Here is a 22119-nt window from a genome sequence, read left to right on the forward strand (position 1 = left end):
TAGTGCCTGAGGATATATATACACACCTTGTTTTGCACAATAATATTTTCATTTAAATTGACCATATTAAATAGTATATTTATTATGGTATTTTCAAAATTATTTGAACAACACCTTTGCAAATTTTAAAACTTAGAATTCTGTTCATCATGTATATATGAGTTCAGCTAGAAGCTGGGAATTTTACTTCCGTAGTACCTGCAGTTGTTATTACCAGACTGCAAGACATTTAGAGACACAAATACTAAAAAAAACCCCAACCTCTGGTAGTTGTAATTTAGAGGTAAATTAAGAAACTAGTATGCAGTCTCCTTATGTACAGCTTCATGTATCATCTCGCTCAATAGCCTGAGGCATTAGTGAGCTTTCAGCATGAAATTTAGTGCTAGAGCATGCATACCTGAGTTATTGTATATCATGCATACTAAATATATGGCTTTTATAGACATATAAATCACAACATCGGCATTCTTGTGTTTTCTAAATGTAAAGTTGATCTTAATCTCAACAAGGTGGCTAAATTTATCTTAATAAGAGAATCTGATCCTGTGCAAAGGTTATGCTTGGTGAATCATTAAAAGAAAATGTGTATTCTTAGGATTTCAGGTAAATGTAGAGAATAATTGCTCATCTTTCTGTAAGTGTGGATCGTCAGCAAAGAAACATGGTCAATATCACATGAGGACTGGGCCAGGCCCTCGTGGGTACAGCAATTAAAATGTCTTAGGGACCGTTTATAGCATTGAGGGCGAGTTACAGAGTTTGGCATGGCTTGCATCCGCATAACAGAATTGTCCTTTATGGGCTTCTCTGCCTTCACCTTCATCTTCCCTCACCAAAATCAAATCACAGAACTGTTTTTCCCATACCTCTCCTTGGGAAGAGTCCATAGCCTACACTATGTACCCAGCCATTTCTGAATGTTGTCCAGAGGTACTAGTTGTCATGAACCAACAGTCCCTCAGGGACCATCCAAAAAGTACAGTAAGAAAGGTCAACTGCAAGCCAGTGCTGGAGCCCGACATCCCAGCTCTGCATCTGTTATTAATGCAGTTAGAAGCTCTGCTGAAATGAGTTGGAATGACCCAAGTTTGTTGCAGCCTTCAGACTTCACTAGTTTATTGTTCACCTAAGATGAGGTTGATGATTCTTCTCCTTCCATCTACCCTATGTTCTGCACCTCCTGTAATGATTCTTATATTTATTTTGATCACAGTAAGAGGAATTAGACCTTGGATTCCCTTGGCTTGAGCCATGGAGACCCCCACCTCAAGACGTTCTGTGTAGGTAAACCTTTGACAACTCATTGCTAGTTCATTTGCAGATCTCTTGACTTGCAGCACATGGTTTTGAAGCTGCTATGCCCTGCTCCTGTATTAACCTCTAGTTCCTAACCTTTTCAGTAGTTTGTTTGCCTTGAAAATAGTTTTCAAAACACAGGTAGCTCTCACCTGCAGGAGAGGTTTATTAAGTATTGCATTTATCTGTTTGTCAAGGGGTGCTCCAGGGGATAGGTATTCGGAGTCGGCAGTGGCATTTCAGAATGCAGTTGAGCTGGGTTATGAAGCAAGTGGACCATGTCATTTGATAACTGATTTCCTCAGCTGTCATGGGGGCCTAGCGTAAGGTGCAAGGATTTATTCTGCTCTTACGTATTGGTATGTTTGTAGATAACTGCGGGAAGGGGCCAAGTACTGAAGTATTACAGTAGTGTAACCTAGAGTATAATTTGGCTTGCTTTCTGAATCCTTTTGTGGTTTGCCGTTGGCAGTTTGGGACTTCGCAAAACTATAATGGAAAAGTTATGAAAACTTTATGCCACCAGAATCACACTTCGTAATGATTGTCAGTGGGAAAACTCTCTAGCAGCTATTTTTAACTGCAGTGACATTAGCAAAAGGGATTGCAAGTATCAAGAATGATGAACAGTCATTAAAGGATCAACATTCAGATTTCTTTTTCAGTTAAAAATGAAACACCATTAGTAGCAAAATCCTGGAATTGTTGAGGATTTGGTTCTGTTTGTATAACAGCTGTAAAAAAGACCCCAAACCAAAGTAAACCCCTTTTTGTTCTTAAATGTGAGGAACATTAAATGCTTGAATAGTATGCATGTACAGGGAGTTCCCCCACTTACTTAGTTAAGCTGATAAAGAATAACACTTTGATGCAACTATACCAGTTTACAAACCTTAGGCTAATATTTTTCTCTTTAATTGACAGAAAAGGCTGTTTTGTCATCTTCCCATACATTGATATTTTCCATGTTTCATATTAGCATACAGTGCTACTAGCCACTCCATAATAGGTTGGCAATTCAAAACACCTTCATTAGTACATCCCTACTTCTTGTTAAATGACTAGTTTGTATAAGACACAGCTGATGAGAAATCAAATCCAATTTAATTTTAAAAAGATCAAATTTATAAAATAACTTTTTTAAAATAGTCATTGTTTTTCACTGGGTGCCATAAAGAGAGAAGAATGGACACATCATGTTACTGATTGTTAACTTGAATAAAACTTCTCTTCATCTATTTGAACACTTTTTCCATAGAGCAGTGTTTCTCTCATGCCACAGCTTCCCTTGCATTAATGCTATGAAATCTTTTAAATACGTCAATGAAAATCTTCTATTTTCTTTTAATGTTTGGTTTCAGTGTGTGAGAAATCATTCAGTCTGTGTGGGATACCCTGTTTTCAAGAGATGTCTTCTTCAGACAATGTTCTTAACTATGAGATTTGTTGGGGGTTTTTGATTCATAGAATCACAGAATGGTTTGGGTTGGAAGGGACCTCAGAGATCATCTAGTTCCAACCCCCCTGCTAGGGGGGCAGGGACATCCTCCACTAGACCAGGTTGCCCACAGCCCCATCCAACCTGGCCTTGAACACTTCCAGGGATGGGGCATCCACAACCTCTCTGGGCAACCTGTTCCAGTGCCTCACTACCCTCACAGTAAAGAATTTCTTCCTAATATCTAATCTAAATCTACCTTCTTTTAGTTTAAAATCATTACCCCTCATCCTATCACTTCATGCCCTTGTAAAAATGCATGACTATAGTTGTCTCAGTAAAAATGCTGCTGAAATAGTTTGTGGCATTATTTCAGTCATGAAGAAATAAATTCAGTCTGACTTGTAAACAATGCTAAACTGAACCAAAAGTTACTCTGTTCATTTTATAGTAACTTAATTTATGATAATTTCTTATTTTTGACACTTAAAAACAGTTTGTTTTGTTTTGTAGTAGATGCTTTCTACAAAAGCAAAATACCAAAAAGAGGCATAAGAAACTTAAATATGCGAACCTCAGCACCTGGCAGTCTGTTAGTGCTACATGAGGTAAAGGTTTTAAAGAAGATTGAAAGGAGCTTGGTGTTTGATTATGTTTAAAAGAGGACCTAGTCCTTGTTATGAAGCTGAACACATCAACTTTCTCTTGTCTTTCCTGAATGTTCCAGTGAAAGTTGTTGGGATTTATTTGTGTACTGAGCATTGAATTAAAAAAAAAAATTTGCACTGAATTTGGTTATAAAATGACTTGGAGGAAGAAATGAAAAGACTTTACAGGGAAGTACTTGGACCAGGATTGATTGCGGCTTACCAGTACCTGAAGGGGCCTACAGGAAAGATGGGGAGGGACTGTTTATCAGGGAGTGTAGTGACAGGACAAGGGGTAATGGCCTTAAGCTGAAGGAGGGTTGATTTAGATTAGATGTTAGAAAGAAATTCTTCACTGTGAGAGTGGTGAGGCACTGGAACAGGTTGCCCACGGAGGTTGTGGATGCTCCATGCCTGGAAGTGTTCAAGGCCGGGTTGGATGAGGCTTTGGGCAACCTGGTCTAGTGGAGGGTGTCCCTGCCCATGGCAGGGGGGTTGGAATTAGATGATCTTTGAGGTCCCTTCCAACCCAAACCATTCTGTGATTCTATGATATTTTGTACAGGATTATGAAATAAAAAGGAAGCCAATGAATTATTGTTGAAAAATGAATGAAAATGAACTTTGTATTTTGTATTTGAAATGGCATGCCACCAGTTCTATTTTGGATGAAGAATACTCTGTGACTTGAAGGTACCATAAAGGAAAAAGTTATTGGGAAGAAGATATGATTTGGTCTCAGCAGAACAGCGTACATCTAAAGCTTCTTTTCTCCCAGCTCAAGACTTGATTTGCACCTGCATTAACCTCCTTTGAAACCATCCCCAGTAGGCTGTACATATTGCTCTGCAGTAAACTGAGACCACATCTGTTAGTCCTGAAACAAAGCAATTACTGTAATTGCAAGATTTGGGGTTTTTTTTCTTTCAAAAGGACCATAGTTCTGTTATTTATATGTTTCTTGGAAAATGTAACATTTTCTATAAAATGGAGCGTGAAATTGGCATTGCTGAGTGAGAAGCATTATTTACTGCAGTATTAAGTGATGGAGTTGTATGGCTGGCAGCAGACTTCTGAAGGCTTCCCTGGCTGGTCTGATTTAAAACACAAGCAGCAAACACCATTAAACTGTCTCCTGGCTTTAGCAGTTAGCCGGGTCCTGCAGTCTACCATTTACAATTTCTATAGAGTTCTAGAAAGGCATTTTACAGTCCTTCCTTGAAACACTTGCTTTATTTTACTATTCATTAACCTAGTGAAAAATTTAATTATCATCAAGGATAGTTTTATATTTAACATGTAATAGAGTGCACGTCCTTTACACACGTACTAGAAAATTAATGGTTTGTTCTTTGACCCGTCGCTAAAGTCTTGGAAGCTCTGTATACAAGGGAATATGGAAACAGAGAATAGCGGATGCCATTAATAACGTCTGTGTGCCGTTTCCAATCTTCTAGCCTACTGGCTTTCTCCTTTTTTTGTTTCTTCCCACCCTGCCTTGGCTGTGAAGTTTGGGGTGATATAAATATACTCAATAACTTATTCTTTACAGTTCCTTAAAAAATTTTATCGCTACTCAAGTGACTTCATAATTGCAATAGGAAACTCAGGGGAATTATGGGAAACTGCCACCACTTGGATGGCTGTGGTACTTTGCTTTTAGTCTTGAATCTGTCAGTGCACTCCAAGCACTGCAATTCAATGTGGCGTGCTGTAGCATTTACCTGCAGAATTTTACCATGAAATGCAGCGATCATCAGCACAAATCATTGTATGTTTTGAAATCGTCCTAGACCTTTTCTCACACACTGTTTTCATCATTTGAGTATTGTGTGTTGCTGTCTTTGCAACAGATGAATTTATATGTCTGCCATTGAATTTTTTTTAAGCTCTTGGTTCAAAGTGAAATAAGAATGCTAAGTAATGCTGGACACAGCAAAAGTCATCATTACAGCACAGAACATCTGATTGGCATTTATGTTTGCTTGCTGAATTCAGAAGTTTCCAAGGAAGAGTTGTAATCCTTGATGTTGGGAGTGGAAGCAATTTTGGAATACAGTAGTAATGTGGGAGCGTGATGACACATGTAGCCTCAGTGAGGGTGTGTATTCATCAAAAGAGAGGGTATGAATTTGAATTGCTTTTCCTCCTTTTTCATTCCCACTCAAAGTTGTAAGCAGCTGGCAGTTTTCAGGGATATTTCAGCTGAACTGGGTTTCAAGAAGCAACTGAAATGTTGAGAGAAGGTAGCAGCAAAGCTACCTTCTTTGCAGCCTGTTGGGGGAGAAATGAAGTAAGTAGCAAAGTTTGCATGAGCAATAGAGCAAAGAGGTTAATAGAGAGTCCCAACTGTTACACTGATTTTTGGCTATAAGTGTGTGATCATGTATAGAACGGCAATGAGTAAATCTTCAACAGAAACATTCTGTGGTAATCTATTTTTATGTCAATGATTTTCAAAATTGGGATATTTTATGGAATGCCTGGAGTTTTGTCCCAGAAGAAAAGCTATTCCTACATAATACAAAATGTGAAACCGAAAAAAAAAACCCAACTCACCACCCCTCTTCCCCCCCCAAAAAAACTCCATTAGACACAACCAACAAAACGAAGTCCCTCATTTTAATTGAGAAATGTTTAAAATGTTTTGTTTAAGCTTGACATGGAAGAGAAAAATACCGTAGTCACCAAAACAGTGGCAGCTTGCCAGAATGACTTGGAGCTTCCTATTGCAATGGCGATGAAAATGGCTGAAATTAATCATGTGACTTACCCAACCTTTATCTCTGTATTTTTTCAGAACTTTGGAGTAATTTGAAGTCTTTGGTTTTCACTCTGCTTTGGAACAAAATACGATTTTGAAATTTCCATGATCTTGTATAAGTTATGTCCTCAGCCCAGTTCTAGTCGCATAGCTAATTCTTACAGTTAATTTTCTTTAACTTTCTTTTTTTGTTTTGATGAAAGAAAAAAATTAAGAGAACTTCTTTTATAGCAATGATTTGAAATCACCAAACTAAGACCATCAGATTACTGGTTTTAATGGTCTGAGATGGTAAGGGGCTAGAAGTAGAGAAACACATGCTCTGTTGTTGATGCAAATTAGTACAAATTCAACTAGTACGAAGTGCAGGAGTTTAATACTGGATGATGTTTTAGTACTGTTGTTTGCTCTTACTGCTGCTGCCAAGATAGGCGAAGACTACACTAGCAAATATTGCGTGTTTCAGGCGAAATCCATCTTGTGTTGGACCTTACTTTATCCCCATTAAGTAGTAGATCTAAACCTAAAAAGAGCTAAGAGCTTGCTCCTCATAGCAGCATCTATTTGTTACTGAAAAGTGGCTTCTGTTTCAAGAACTGTAAATAAGCGAATGATGAAAGCTGAATTGTTTAAACAGATGAACCAATTGTGTTACTGTCTCTTGTGGGAACCTATTCCGAATTCTCAAGTGTTTATATTATCATCTCAATGGCTGGAAACTCCTATGTTTTGTTCTTGGAATGACTAGTGGAAAAAATTATTCAGTGACTGAGATGGCTTGTTACCCTCTCCTAGTAGCTGGACACTCTAGCTTCTGCTTGTTTTGGCTGAGGTCTGATTGTGTGCTTGGTACCTTTGTGTTCCCTTCTCTTCCCTTCACCCTCGGTAAGGCCTAAATGGTCATCTTCTAAACCCGTTCTCTTCAGAGAGTTTTAGGACATCACAAAAGAATCCCACTTTTAGATTCGAAGAAATTTTTTTGTTTGTTTGTTTGTTTCCCAGAAAGAGGCAAGAGTCACCTCTTTTGGGAGAGTTGAAATAAACTTCATCTCTTTGGGAAATAATGGTGAAAGAGGGACAACGTATTTTAAATTAATGTAGAAGGAGCAACAAGTTTGTTGCTGTGATTTCTGAATTTCAAACATTAATATGTTAAATACATGCTTACCTAAACAATGTAGTAGATGGAAGCATATTCTGGGGACACTGCCTTGACTGAAGTGGACATAAAGATCTTGCTTAACTCTCAAAGTCATTTACACTGGCGCAAGGAGCTCTCAAACTAGCTAAGCAAGTCTGCTGTGATGTCCTGGAGAAAGGAGCCTCTGTCCACAAGTATTTCAGTAGATCTGCAGGATGTGGTGAACTCCAATAATAGACTTGATTGCCACAAGCCACAGCTGCCTCTGTTCTAAGCCAAAGTGCCTGTAGTCTGCAGTAGACCTAGGAATCCACTAGCACTAAGGGATTAAAGGGTTCTTTTGTCCTTAGAAGTAGAATCTCTTGTGTATCTCCTGTCACTTCTGCTGCTTGGCAAAACAAACAAAAAACCCCAAAATTGAGACTCACAAATGGAAAAAATGAAATGACATTTTTCAGTACCATCATAGCTGCAGAGAAGCCAATTTGTGAACCTAACCAGTTGATATTTTCCTACTCTTATTAAGCGGCTCTGTTACTCAAATTGTATGCTGGATTCTGCCCAGCTGTCTAATTGCTAATTAGCTATCTTGTTGAGCAGGTCTTGGAGGAAAATTGACTCCTGTTGGTCAGCCTGTTTGGTGGCAGGGCCTGAAGGATACATTTCTCATTACATAGTCATTATGTAGTCCTTATGCGGTACGTTCGGAAGCAGTAAGACTTAAATGCTTTTTTAATGATGACCAAAGATTGACAACAAATCCCCAATGTGTATTTCATTGGATCACTTTTCTTTGGTGTGGTTTATTCTAGTATGAGCTTCTGTCTGAGAAAGTCATGCAGACTTAGAGACAGAAGAGATTCAAAGAGTCATAACCATTCACCTGTCCAGAGAATGCATTTCCTTTTGCTTATCTATAGTTACAGCAAATGAAACTTCTAAGAAATAGAAGCATTTCTGTGGCTGAAACAAGCACATTTCTCATTCTACCTTCTGCATCAATTAAAGACTGACAGTCGCATTCTAGTGGAAGAACCATTTATGCTCAAGCCGTTGTTATCTAAAGGCATAAATGTACCTTTTGCATAATAATTGTTCTTGTAGTTCACTAGGTAATGTTTCTAACACCTGAAGTGTTAATGATTCTTTGGACAGAGTATTTTTGCTGGAGGTTTTCTGTTACTATCTGTATAGTTGCTGGACCTGGAGGTTGTACTTGCATTTTACTAGATGTATGCAGATTTCTTGTTCAGCAATCAAGCGCTGTCATGCTCAGAGAATTTGCATTCTTACCCCAGAGCTTGGCTCCATTGCTGCTAGAGAGAAAGATTCAAGAAACAGTCTATGGTTAATTTATACTTTCTCTAGGCTTTGCTGTGAATGATTGTGTTAATGATGATTACTTCTGTGATTTTCATAAGAAAATACTGGGAAATTGTCAGAGATAGTTCTGTTCAGGCAGATATCCTTAATTATGTTAGTGACCTTATTTATATATTGGTTAATAAATGTGAATTCTGTAAGATAACATAAAAGCTTTAATTTTGATCTGAATATATTCATTTGGGACTGACATGTCCCAAACCATCCAAATAAAACATTATATTGTTCCTTGGCTGGGAGAGCAGTGGGCATATATGGTCTGGGTTGGTCACTTTGATAAGCTGTTGGTTAATATTTATGGTGCATCTCTGCCTACATGGGCTTCTGTTTTAGTGTCTGGTTTAAGTAATTGAAATAGATTGTTAAATTCCAGGTACAGAGAAGAAGAAAAAACCCTAGCAGTCACTTTTTCACTGGGGAAAGCATTTTCTTTTAGGTGTAACATATTTACCTTTCTCACTGGCATGATACCGATCTTCATTATGTTTCAAAGGCAAGTGGGACGGCACTATAAAGCTGTGTTGTCAAAGATGTCTGTCTTTACTGGCAGAGACAGGCACCTGCCTTTGAATGCTCGGATGTTCTATTTTTCTGTTTTTTAGAAGCCAATTTCAGAAACAGACGCAATAACATTAGAGGAAGATTTTTGGTACTCTCTTGACTGAAGCACTAGAGATTAGTAATGCAGAGCTGTACATTTTCAGTTTTAAACTTGTCTTAAGTAACCTTTGTAATTAACTTAAATGTGGTCAAGGTTCAGCCTACACACAGGCTGCAGCTTCATTTATTGTTTCCATGTAGTTCAGAATAAAGCATTACAGTTCTTCATAATATAATAACCTTGTACTTTTTTACAGTCCAGTGCAGTTCCAGCTGGTCAGCTGTGTCATCAATAATGTGAATGGAGAATAGGGTTAGTGATCTTTTGTAACACATGCCAATATGAGCAATTGTTTTTACAAGACAGACATCAGAACTGCGCTATTCCTTAGTTTCTATCAATAATTTCTTCCAAAATTGGGATGGATTACAGCCAGTTTTACACCAGCCATGACATGTTTTCTTCCCAGGATAGTTTTTGCACCTTATTTGAGGCTTGTGCAATTTTAACTTCTTTCCCAAGCCCTGCAGAAGATCCCTGCAAAAGGTCCACTGCCCTACTCTGCACTGTGCATTTCACAGACATTTCTCTTCAAAGAAAAAACTCCAAGGCCAGTAATTAGTTGGAAAAAAATCACTAATCCCTATGTATTGGGCAATGTAGTTTCAATAAATTTATGTAAGAGGTTGAGACTTAGGATGATGGTTTCTTGATATTTACAAAATCTGCTAGTGTGGGAGATTACAGGCAGATGAGAGTGAGGAGATTTGAGAGACGCTCAACATGCAAGTGGGACAGGCTGGTGGGAGACAGTGATTCCTCCCTTTGACTATCTGTGCCACTGTCATTGCAGAAACGGCTCCACTACATGCAGAGCAATTACTGAACTGGCTTGCTTTGCAGCCCAGATTATTACAGTACATTGGCATGAATTTTAGGTTACCGTAAAATGCTGATTTAGTGGATCACTGGTGGTTCACAAACAGCTGGCATGGACTGGGACTTCTCTAGCAGTGGTTGCTCAGGAATAGCAGCTCTTTGCCTCATGAGTCACTCTGAGAAGTATATAGGTTTGTCTTGGGCGGGTACATTGTAAGGTTTCTTTTGCTTGCTTCATTTCACTGTGTAGTAAGTCACAGGTGACATACTAAAGCTGGTGTCATGGTGACCAAAGCTGTGCCTAACTTGGTCAAATTATATGTACAGTTTAATTGTACGCTGTTCGAGAGACTCGGTGGGTAAGGCAGTGGTAGTTAGCAACTGGTTTTTATGTTAAGGTATCACTACAGCTGTGGTTTGCTGAATCTGTTCCCACTTAACTGTGAAGGAATCTCATTATATTCCCACAGTAATTTTTTGAAGCATGTGTGGATTTTAATTAAAATTTTACTTTCCTTGAATACTTACTTACTCTGTTAACCAAATGTCTTGTTTGAACTGAACTGGAACAGATTGCATGGTTTATTTCAGTTGACAGTGCTTAATCTAGATTAATTTGTAGTGTTCAGCATTTTACTGATGGAAAATGAAAGGTAATATTGTAGGCATATCAGAGTTTAGCTACAGCATGAAAATCAAAGAATTAATGTTTCCCAAGCATGCGCAAGTACTGTATTACTGAAGGGTCACTGTTTGTTCAAGCTTTGAAGTACGACATCATACATGATGCATGATCTTTGGAGAAAACACACAAATTTTGTGGAAAGAATGGATATTCTAAAACTTGTGTTATTAACTGTATTTCATGTAGGTATAATTATGCATGTTAGCACAGATGTGCTAGTGTGTTGGTTTTGCGTGGCAAGGTTTTGGTAGCGGGGGAGGCTACAGGGGTGGCTTCTGTGAGAAGCTGCTAGAAGCTTCCCCTGTGTCTGATAGAGCCAATGCCAGCTGGCTCCAAGACGGACCCGCCGCTGGCCAAGGCCAAGCCAATCAGCGCCTCTGTGATAACATATTTAAGAAAGAGAAAAACAGTTAGAGAGCGCTTTTTCAGCCAGAGAGAGGAGTGAGAAGATGTAAGAACATCTGCAGACACCCAGGTCAGTGCAGAAGCAGGGGGAGGAGGTGCTCCAGGCGCTGGAGCAGAGATCCCCCTGCAGCTCGTGGTGAAGACCATGGTGAAGCAGGCTGTCCCCCTGCAGCCCATGGAGGGAGGATGAGGGGGTGTAGCGATTCTACCTGCAGCCCGTGGAGGACCCCACGCCGGAGCAGGTGGAGACACCCAAAGGAGGCTGTGACCCCGTGGGAAGCCCATGCTGGAGCAAGATCCTGGCAGGACCTGTGGATCTGTGGAGAGAGGAGCCCACGCCAGAGCAGGTTTGCTGGCAGGACTTGTGACCCCGTGGGGGAACCCACGCTGGAGCAGTCTGCTCCTGAAGGTCTGCACCCCATGGAATAGAGCACGCTGAAGCAGTTTGTGAAGGACTGTCTCCCGTGAGAGGGACTCCACGTTGGAGCGGGGGAACAATGAGTCCTCCCCCTGAGGATGAAGAAGCGGCAGAAACACCACGTGATGAACTGACCGTAACCCCCATTCCCCGTCCCCCTGTGCTGCTCGAGGGGGCGGAGGTTGAAGCCGGGAGTGAAGTTGAGCCTGGGAAGATGGGAGGGGTGGGGAGAGGTGTTTTAAGATTTGGTTTTATTTCTCATTCCTCTACTCTGTTTTGCTTAGTAATAAATTAGATGAATTTCCTCTCTCAGTTCAGTCTGTTTTGCTCATGATGATAATTAGAGAATGATCTCTCCCTGTCCTTATCTCGACCCGTAAGTTTGGTTTTTTTTCCCCTCACTGTACCTTTTCTCCCCTGTCTAATGAAAGAGGGGAGTGATAGAGCGGCTCTGGTGGGCACCTGGCCCTCAGCCAGGGTCAACCCACCACAGCTAGTTAGGTCCTAAGAGTTAGCAATGGCCTTTGCTTTTCTTACATGTAAGCCTCGCCTGTTTGTATATCTGTCTCTGTTAATGTTACGTTCTCATGTTATAGTTTGAGACACTGCAGTAAAATTGTCTGGAAAGGAACTTGTAAGAGGGATGTGCTCAGATTTGTCTCTGAATTCAGTTTTACCGATGGATAGTCTGTTTTGGATCTCAGATCTAAATCTCCTCCTACCCAACTTTCCTCTCTTACCAATGAACTGCATTTCAGAAAGTTGATCCATCCTGCAGTGTAAACTTTGTGATTTGATAGTTTACGTGGTACATAAAAACATATCTTATTTTGGGCAGAAAAGATGGAAGAGAGAATCCCATCATCAAGCCACACCCTAAATTGATGTTTTGTCTAAATTCCTTTGCCCACTAGATGAAATTAAATTTTAAGGCATTAAAGAATTTAAGATTTAGACAAGTACAGTTTTGCTATTACGGAATCACAGAATGGTTGAAGTTGGAAGGGACTTCTAGAGGAACCTCTTGTCCAATCCCCCCTGTTTAAATGCAAATCAGGTTGCCCAGGACCATGAGTGGTGGCTGAAAGAATATAAATAATATATAGGTATAAGAATATAAACAATTCTCATGTTCTCAAGTCTTTTTAAAACTACTTTTGTAATTAAAAAAAAAAAAACCTTGTATGTCTTAAAAATGTATTTCCAAGCTTGAAATTTTGCAGATAATTTAGAACAAGTTTTCATTTAAGTAAGTACACTTTCTGAAGCTATAAATATGCATGATGATGTATGGTGTTACAGTGTACCTTAGAAGTCTAGATAAATTTCTTATGGAATATCCTTTTCTTAAGATGCTACATATTTGTTGTTAACATCAGCTTGTCCTGCATTCTTGGTAGTGTGAGTGTATGTGTACGTATGAGTCTATTTGGATTATACATTATTATTTCATCCACATACACAAATGTATTTGTGTAATTTGTGAATTCACATCTGTATGTATAGATAGAAAATAAAAAAATGACAGATCTCATTTTTTCTGGTTTGCTAATAACATAATGAACACCTTATCAAAGGAAAAAAAAGTCAATGGCTCTTACTTGATATAAAGAATTTGTGCTTGGGTACGTACAGGTAACACATTGCTTTTGAAGGTTGCGTAGATACAGAAGACACGTGGCCCCATGCTAACTTGTGTGCAAGTGTATATGTATTTTTCAACTGTGTTTTTCACTCATTTTTTTGTGGTTATTCCTTCTGGAAGCAAGCACGAGCTGTCAATAAGCATGGCTTTTCTGGCTCAGTGCAAGAAGTACGACATAGAAAATATGCCAGTCAAACACATGCTACATGAAGAAAGAACGTGAAATAAATGTCAGCTTGCGTTACTTTTTTGTGATACTGCTGATAATACCAGATTCACTCTGCAATTTATGTTAACATGTTTAATATTTTTTAAGAAACAAACATCCCTTTTATGTTTTTACATATTTCTTGCATGAACCATCATTATTATTGTTGAGACATCTGTTAAATTAATTTTTTGTTTTTATCTAGGTTTATGAGTTAGATGGCATCCCCTTGATCCTGGACAACTGCAGCATTGATGACAACAATCCTTGTATCCTTTACAGAAGAATCCTCATTATTGATTATGACTCATAAGAAAAGGCAGGGAGTTTAATATATTTATGCCAGCATTGATTTCACTCAGTACCTAAGTCTAACTGGCCGCATGAGTTTCTAGGTTGTATTTAAATGCTGGGTTCAGAAGTGAGCAAACTCATAAATATGCTTTCCTGAATTGGATTCTAAGTAAGTTGAACTGTGGTTATGTTCTGTGTCCTAAAATAATAAATATTACTGGTTTCCAAATGTCAGTTCAGAGAGGTAACTGTGATAGAAATCTGAATTAAGACTATTTTTGGTTTGTATCGGATCATGGCGCTTTTGCTTCAACTGAAATCTATTCGGTAGACTGAAATAAGTACCCCATCAATTCTATACGCTTATTAAATCTGACTGGAGAACTTATTCTAAGCACAGAGACAAGGCTAGCAAGCTGTAATGAAAATGTGTATAATTGGGAGAATTAATGATGCAGATTACTGAAATGTTGGGGAGATTTTAATATAAATGGCATTATGCTTCATATTTGGGATTTTTTTTTTCCTGGGATTTAGGAGCAGACACTTTCTAAGATAGATTGCTGTTAGAGGGAAATAACTTTATATTGAAGATAAACAGTTGTTAAGCAGACTTATCCATCTCTTCATGAACTCCATGGTAATCTTGCTGGTGTGTTCAGTGGCTGAACTCAGTGACAGAATGATTTTCTGTCATCTAATCAGTAGCTCCTTGTAAGTTTCTGATAAGCGCATCTGGAAATCAAATGCCTTTCCTGTCCAGAGTAATGTCAGCTTTCTTATACTGAACACATGAAACAGGTTTTTTGAATTAATTGGTCAGAAAAAGCTCACTTTTTAACAAGAATCATAAAAAAAAAAGTCCAAATGTTACATTCTCATAATTGTGTGCTATAGAACATCATCTATGTATAAATATATCTTTAAAGGATGAAGTAATGCAGGAACAGGTGATAGCAAGATGTTAACAAGCTGGGTAGAGGAGCAATGTTAAGTATCCTCTGGGTTATTCACTTTGTTGCTTTATATGCAAGGTTTTTTACATTCAACACTATTCCTATAGTTGAAGACCTGACAGTGTGTCTCTTGACAGTGCACCAAGTAGCAAAGTTGGGCCTCCATGGTCCAATTCTGGTCAGGGGCACTGCTGGATGCGATGGGAAGGGCAAGGAAAGTTACCTTTCCCTAAGCAGAAGAGCAGCCCTGAGAAAACCTAGTAAGGAGTTTTGATCCCAAGTGACTCTTCCTTTGCTGGAAAACACAGCTGTGCAACGACTTTCAGGATTTCTTTTTAGGATTAATCTTTCATTTTAGCTGTTAGTAAAAGAGGATAAAGTTTGAGGCCCTCAAAGGGTAGAGTTGTAATTTACGATCTTGAATGAAATGAAAATAAAATACCCTGGGAGCCTTTACTGCAGTTTGGGCTATGTGGAACTTCTTACACCTTTTGATACAAGCTGACATTTTATGGCTGTACTATAAACTTCTTACCAGAAGATAAAAGTTTGCTTACTTGGTTTTTGAAGACTTACTAGACATAATGACACCTCTTAATATGAGCTTTCACTACTGATCCGTAGCATATAGTATTCAGGTATATGAAAAAGTAAGTAGCCCTCAGGCAGTGGGGCAACTAGCCTGCTGTGACGAAGTTTGCTGCGTCAGCTTTTGGAGCACAGCTTCTGGCCACTACTCTGTTTATCATTTTCATCTAGGGACTCTTGTGCCACATGAAGTTAATGCTCCCCGGCTTCTCTCCTGCCTGTAACATTCCTCATCTGCTGCATTCTCAGCATGTCCTACGCAGGGAAGCAGAAGAGGAGTTTGCAGTCTGTATCTGTCTTTACTTTCACCTGCTTTGCAGCTTATTCTGCTACTTCTAAACACCACGAGCCAAGTCCTTAGTAGCATGTAGGTGCCTGACTCCATTGCATAACATTCCTCTGAAGAGATTAGACTGTTTCTCTCTTCCCTCTGTGCATCCAGTTGAGTCTGGCACAAATCCACTTTGTGATGCTTATAAACCAGAGCAATGTTCTTACTAAGATTTGAAAGCCTACTTTGTGATCCAGAGTGAATATATTTCATCTCTTTTCTCTTGGAAGATTAGTTAAAAGGAAGTATTTGGGCAGCTGGGTGTTAAGCTGGGTGTTGAGAGTCGACGAAATTCAAATATGATCACGCAGTGGTGCTGCAGTTTCCCAAGGTGATGTAGAAAGCTGCGAGGGAAAACTCCATGTACCAGGGTTCCTTCAGGGAGTCATGTCCGGAAACGTCTCTTTACGTTCTTGTTTCTAGTGCCTGTTTTTGTGGTTTCAGGCTGTGTTACTCGGATTTCACCTCGGATAAAGCTGACTGGAAAAAGTTGCATCCAGATTACTTTTATATAAGAACTTCTTAGATTTCTTAGTAAAGTATTTGTAGATGTATGTTTTTGATCTTTATCTGTTTGGGAGACACCCAAGCTCTACAGTTAAGATGTCGTTATGTATTCTACTGAAAACAGAATTGATACACTGATTTTCTACGTTTTAGTTACTAAGTTGTGCCTCCAAATTACACATACAAAATTTTCTAAAGAAAAATGTAACTTTTGTGGTAAAAGTGATACGATTTTTTTCTGGACAGAAAAAAAAAATCCATAAAGTATGCAATTCATCAGGAGAAGCCGGACTGCCATGTTAGATGTTAAAAGAGCTCTTTATTACCTTTGAGAGGAGAAATCCTGTGATAAATCTTTTTATTTGTAGCGTATGGAAGCATACTGAAAGAGGAAATGGGTCTGCTTTTATCCTAAAATAAATTCCTTTGTAAACCTGTCATTACCTTAAAATTGCATCCTTTGAGATCCTGAACAATTCTGTAATGTGCATAGAAATATCAGGAGGTTGGTTGCTTACAAGATCGCTAGCTCAAGTTCAACTGACATGTTTGCATTGCTTTAACTTTTTAGGTTTGAATTTGTCTTTTGAGTGCCCAGTTTCGGAGAACCGTTATCTTGTCTAATTACATCTTAGACTTGCATCTTTTACATTTATACTAACAAACAGTATTTTTTCCTTCAGGATATTTAATGAGTAAAAGCAACAAAAAACCCCACCCTCATTAGTAACAGACATGAAGATGATTGTGGACAGTTAAGAGCAAATTTGCTCTATGTCTTGCAATTACTTGAATTGGTATTTTAAATTTTCAGCTACTGTAACTTTGCGTGGTTCCAAGTAAATTCAATGGAGAAATGCTGAAAGATGCCAGATTTTCAACTGTTAGCTATTAGCCTTTTAGCACAGGGGAAAAGGTAAACAGGGTGAGACTGGAAAGATGCAGTTCATTATAGACCTTGGGGTGTGAAGGGTTAAACTTCAGAGAAGGTTGAATGTCAGTTTAACTTTTATTACCCTTTAAATCTGCCATCTTGGATTGACTGTGTTCTCATCATAGAATATCTCACGTTGGAAGGGATCCATAAGGATCATCAAGTCCAACTCCAAAATGAAGTAATCACAAAATCAGTATTTAGTAAATAGAAGCTTCTAACAGAGTTTTTTGGGGTTTTGTTTTGTTTTTTTTTGTCCATCATAACTGTCTTTCTGTATGGAAAAGAGAAAAGGGTGTTTCAAAATGCAAGCGGACTTGTTTGCCTTTAGATTAAGGAGAGGATCTTTCATGAGACAAATTTTTGGTTTTCAAAATTCAGTTTCTTGTTCTGCTTCTGAAGAGCTGGGAGCTTCGTGCTTTACTTATGTAAACTGTTTAAAAAGAAATAAATTAAACCTGCCACAGAATAGCAGGGTTGGTGGAGTGGAGTGGATTGGAGATGCCTATCTGGGTAATACCAGTGAAAAATTTACTCTGGATCCTGCTTTTCAGGTTATTTGGGTTGAAAAGGTGTTCTAAATTAAAATATCTTCTATTTTGCTCGCTGAGCCACCATCTTCCTCATCTCTGACAGGCTCTAGCATCAGACAAGAGCCCTTCTTTTTCTTTTTATACCTCATTCCAAGCTCTTATTGCTCCTTCCAGCTTCATTTCTAACCTTTCACAGATTTCACTTGCTTAAGGCAAACATAAGGAGGGAAGCCAGCCCATTCTGATCAAAAGACTATTGCCCTAATCGTACAAAAAAAGGTGCTTATGAAAGAGTTTAAATAAACTAACCTGTTTATTATTGAAGACTTTTCAGTTTACCTTAATTAAGTTGTCTGGTTTTTTGCTACTTCCTGACATTTGCACTTGTAACGCACAAAGATGTGCCTTTTTTTTGCTTTTTTTTTTTTTTTAATTTAATGACTGTCCTTAGACATATTTATTATTGGTTTAGGAAGAAACATATTATCCAAAGTACTGCAATGCAATAGCTGTTAGTGGTAAAACTTGAAAATCAGAAGTGAAATGCAGTTTTGAAGAGGATGCTTGCCAATCTTAATCTGAGATTCTTATAGTTGGTCTCTTGATAAATTCATTTTATGAATGTCTGAATTTAATTGGAATGACCTTATGTAATGTCCATATTATATTAACCCCTAATCAGGCATGGTTTTTTGTTAGCCAAAAGTGCAGTCATACTTCAAGAAATAATAACCTGCTGCGGGGGGGTGGGTGGGTGTGTGCGTGTGTGTGTGTACACACACATATATATGTTTATGTATATGAGTAAACACCCAGCTAGCTATGTTTAAGCAGTAACAGTTTTCAGTATTTGCGAAAGGAAAACCTGTGGTTGCTGTGGATATCCATAGGCCCCTTAGTTTGAATAATGGATGAAAAAGTAGAAAACATAAGTTAATTTTCAGATACTCCTTCCCTAAGCTTCTTCTATTGTATTCAGTCTGAAAGTCATCTGAGAGGTAGATTGAAAATACTTTTGACTTCATGGCAACAGCAAGTATAATTGTGGTTCATGAAACTTCTGGCTAAAGCTAGAAGAAATCAAGTTGCTATGGTCTACAACAATGGCAGTTTGTTTTTGTGAGATGCCAGCAAAGACTTTTGGAGGAGCTGAAAGACATTCTGTTTTTAAGTTAGAGAGTGCAACCTAAAACAGGCCACATACTGTAAAAAAGCCTCTCAGCTGAATAGGAGCCAGTAGAAAGCAAAAACAGGAGTGTGAGTTGACTTTTTAGAGTAAACCATCATACAGTTAAGCATTTGCGTGTAAATGTGGCTATCTCATGTGTGCTGGCAAGAAAATACAGCATAATGTTACATCAGTAATGGTTGCCTTTCTTTGGAAAGCTCACGTTAGGCACTGCCAATGTATTTAGTAGTTTGAGGTGACCTATTTGATTCTGTATTTTCATAAGTGTACACAAAATCATGTTATTTCAGTGGGTGTGGTCAGTGCAAAGGACCTAGACTACTGATGAAAATAGTAATGACCTCTTTATGCCCAGTCAAGTTCTGTCCACTTGGAAGAAATCACGCTTTTCCTCATCCCGTTGACACTTGCTTTGCTGCACAAGTTAGTTTGAAGTCTACCTGTACTAAATGGAAGTGCATTCTTTGGGAGAGGACTTCAATTTTGTATTATCACAGGTTGCTGCTGCTGCAACGCTTATCCTTGGACACAGAGCCCCATTAGAATCTTGTTTTCTGTAAACCAGTACTGATTGTGTCACTATGACTTCAGCAAAAAAGGTAGATAGTAAGTTTTCGGTGACCCAGCAGTGGTTGAGGTAGGCAGTGAAAGAATGGGACTTGGCAGCACAGGTGAAGAACAGAAATTTGTTGGCCTGAACCGTCAGGTTCATAGTGCCAAATACAACACAAAATATCAGCTGAGTGGAGGCCAACTACCATAGATGGCACTAGGATGAAAAAAAAAAGGTCAAGCAAGAAGAAATTGCTGTATTGCCATACTCCAGTTCAGACTAATTCAACTCCTATGTGCTGAGAATTATTCTTTAAAGAGAGAGTGGAGACAGTGGAGGTTTTCTGGTTTGTGGCATACACACAAACCTTAGCTCCTTCTCTATATCTTGCAATTATATTCAGATGAACTGGTCAGACTGGAAGCTGGAACAGGTACAAGTGTGGTTATTCATTGAGCAAGAACAGTCTGAGAGGGGCTTATTTCTTTCACCTTATTCAGCAGACCATATCCTATCCTGTTCCTGCAAGTTGCTGTGAATTCTTTATAGCTATATTTTCTTAGATACTGATGGAGCCTAGGGGTCTGCGTGGCTCACAAGGGAATCCCTCAGTGTTGTATGATAATGGGTGGAGGTGTTTTGGCTGCGGTAATGGGCCAGTTTCCTAAGTGATTCCCAAGAGGCTTCAACCTTTTTGTTATTTCTTATGGTGAAAGGGGAAAAACACAGCTATTCCCAAACATGGCTTTTGGTTTTAGTTGGGAAGGTCATCCACCCACCAATGCCTATTTCTAGGCATGTATCAGGGTGTTCACTGTGTATCGGGGTGTTTTCACGCCCTTGAAAGAAGCATTGCAAGTAACCAGTCTTGTTCTTACAGAAGTGTTAGTGGACTAAAGAGGTCTGGATTCCATTCTACATAGGATTTTTCTATACGATATTGAATAAAGTGTCCTGAGTGGGATTATTGTAAAGCTCTGAAGGGGAAGGATCTAGGTGCATGCTCCTTGTTGAAAAGGGTACAGGAGGCATTTATGTAACCTAATCTTACTTTAAATCACTCTGGACAATGACTTCGCATCTGAAGAGTTGGGATAATACAACTTCCATGTTTTAACCCATTGTTTATCTTTTCTGTATGTTGCAAACTCTTTAGAACAGAACTCAGTTGAAGGTGAAGAACCAAGCAAAAAAAACCTACCACATTAAGCATGGTATTTGGTAGATCTCAATTCTGACTTAAAGACTGCACTTCTGAAATGTTTTTTTTGCAACTTTAGAGTGAAAACAAAAATGTGAAGTTTTCTCGTGAGATGTTCTACATCTACTAGCTATATCAGTAATCCACACTGTTCCCCAAGAACAAATTTTCTCTTGTCAAATGCAACATTCTCCTAAGATGAAAAAGGCTAAGACCACAGGAGGAGTCTATGTGCAATGCAGGAAAAGATACTCTGAGAAATGAAAGCACTGTCCTTCTTTTTTCTTCCAGAAATGAGCACAGATTAAATTTTGTGTTTGGACATTTAACAAAGTTATAATTCCTAATGGTATATTTTAGGTTGCTGATTCCATAATTTTAGGATGCAATTTATTTAGTGCATCTGCAGGATGATTAAAATACTGAAATTCAGAGTTCATGAGAGGGTGGGGGGAGTACTAGTTTTCTTGAGAGCATATAAAATACTAAAGCAGATTTGCAGAGATGTAAATATAAAGTCTATTCTTCAGTATCTCACTTCTGCCCAGCTCCAGTAAGTGACAACTACCATCGTCAAGAAACATGTGTGATGTACAGGGTCCCTTTTAGAGCTGGAGGAAGTTTAACAGGTATACAGAATGCAAGAAGGCTCTTTCAAATGTTACATTATAATATTTCTAATCCCTTGAGAAGAGTAATCTCTGTAGGCACCAACTCATGCATGTAAAAGTGAGGAATTAAAGTTAATAACTCTATGTCTAAACCAAATATTGTCATATTTGTCCTCTGCCCTAATCCTCTTGGTGGATTTAAATCCATGACAAGCTTGAATTCTTGAAAGAAAGCAGATCTTTAGTTACCAGGAGCACCAAAAAAAAAAAAAAAAGAAGGAACAGAGAAAATATACTATTTCACTGCTTTTATAGCTCAAACAGCTTGCTTGATTTTTCTGTAGAGTTTCTTTCGAAAAATTCCCCTCTGGGCTGAGACGGAGCACTAGAAATTTGAGACCCAAAGGTTTTTGTTTTTTTTAAATAAAGCTAGGAGTGGTTCAAAAATATTGTTGAGAATGGAATGCCTTCTACAACCGCCTTATCATATTTCAGTCTGTCTTCTTAACATTGTTTCTTACATGCCTCCAAAGAATAGTCAAATGTCACATGGCCAGTGCTTTGCATAATATCTTTATTCTGCCATTTTTCTGTTGTCCCATTTTCGGTCACTATTATTAAAACAATCTGTAACTTCAGCTGGCGAATGCATTGTCCTATGTAGCTCCTTCCTGATCCTTAAATTGTTTTCCCTCACTTCCCCAGGTCTTTGTTTAAATTTTGTCTTTCTATTTCCGAAATGGCTTCCAAAGTCTGACCTTTCCTTTCTCACTAAGGATATATTTGCAATTCATTCCACTGACCTTGTTGGTTTGTTCTTGTCTCTTAGTGCTCTGAGATTTCTTCAAGGAGATGCAACCATTTCCTGAAATTGTAGCAGATATAATTGTGGCTAATGGCTATTTTGCG

General features: G+C 38.6%; 1 protein-coding gene across 1 annotated transcript in view; it reads left to right on the forward strand.

Annotated features, from left to right (window-relative positions):
- Window positions 1-22119, forward strand: part of ATXN10 (ataxin 10) — a 104600-nt gene that overhangs the window by 73059 nt on the left and 9422 nt on the right. The window contains 1 exon segment of the mRNA XM_075760418.1: window positions 13719-13782. Coding sequence (XP_075616533.1) covers window positions 13719-13782 — 64 coding nt within the window.

The sequence above is a fragment of the Balearica regulorum genome, chromosome 1 (genome assembly GCF_011004875.1).
Source record: "Balearica regulorum gibbericeps isolate bBalReg1 chromosome 1, bBalReg1.pri, whole genome shotgun sequence".
In the NCBI taxonomy this organism is placed as follows: Eukaryota; Metazoa; Chordata; class Aves; order Gruiformes; family Gruidae; genus Balearica; species Balearica regulorum.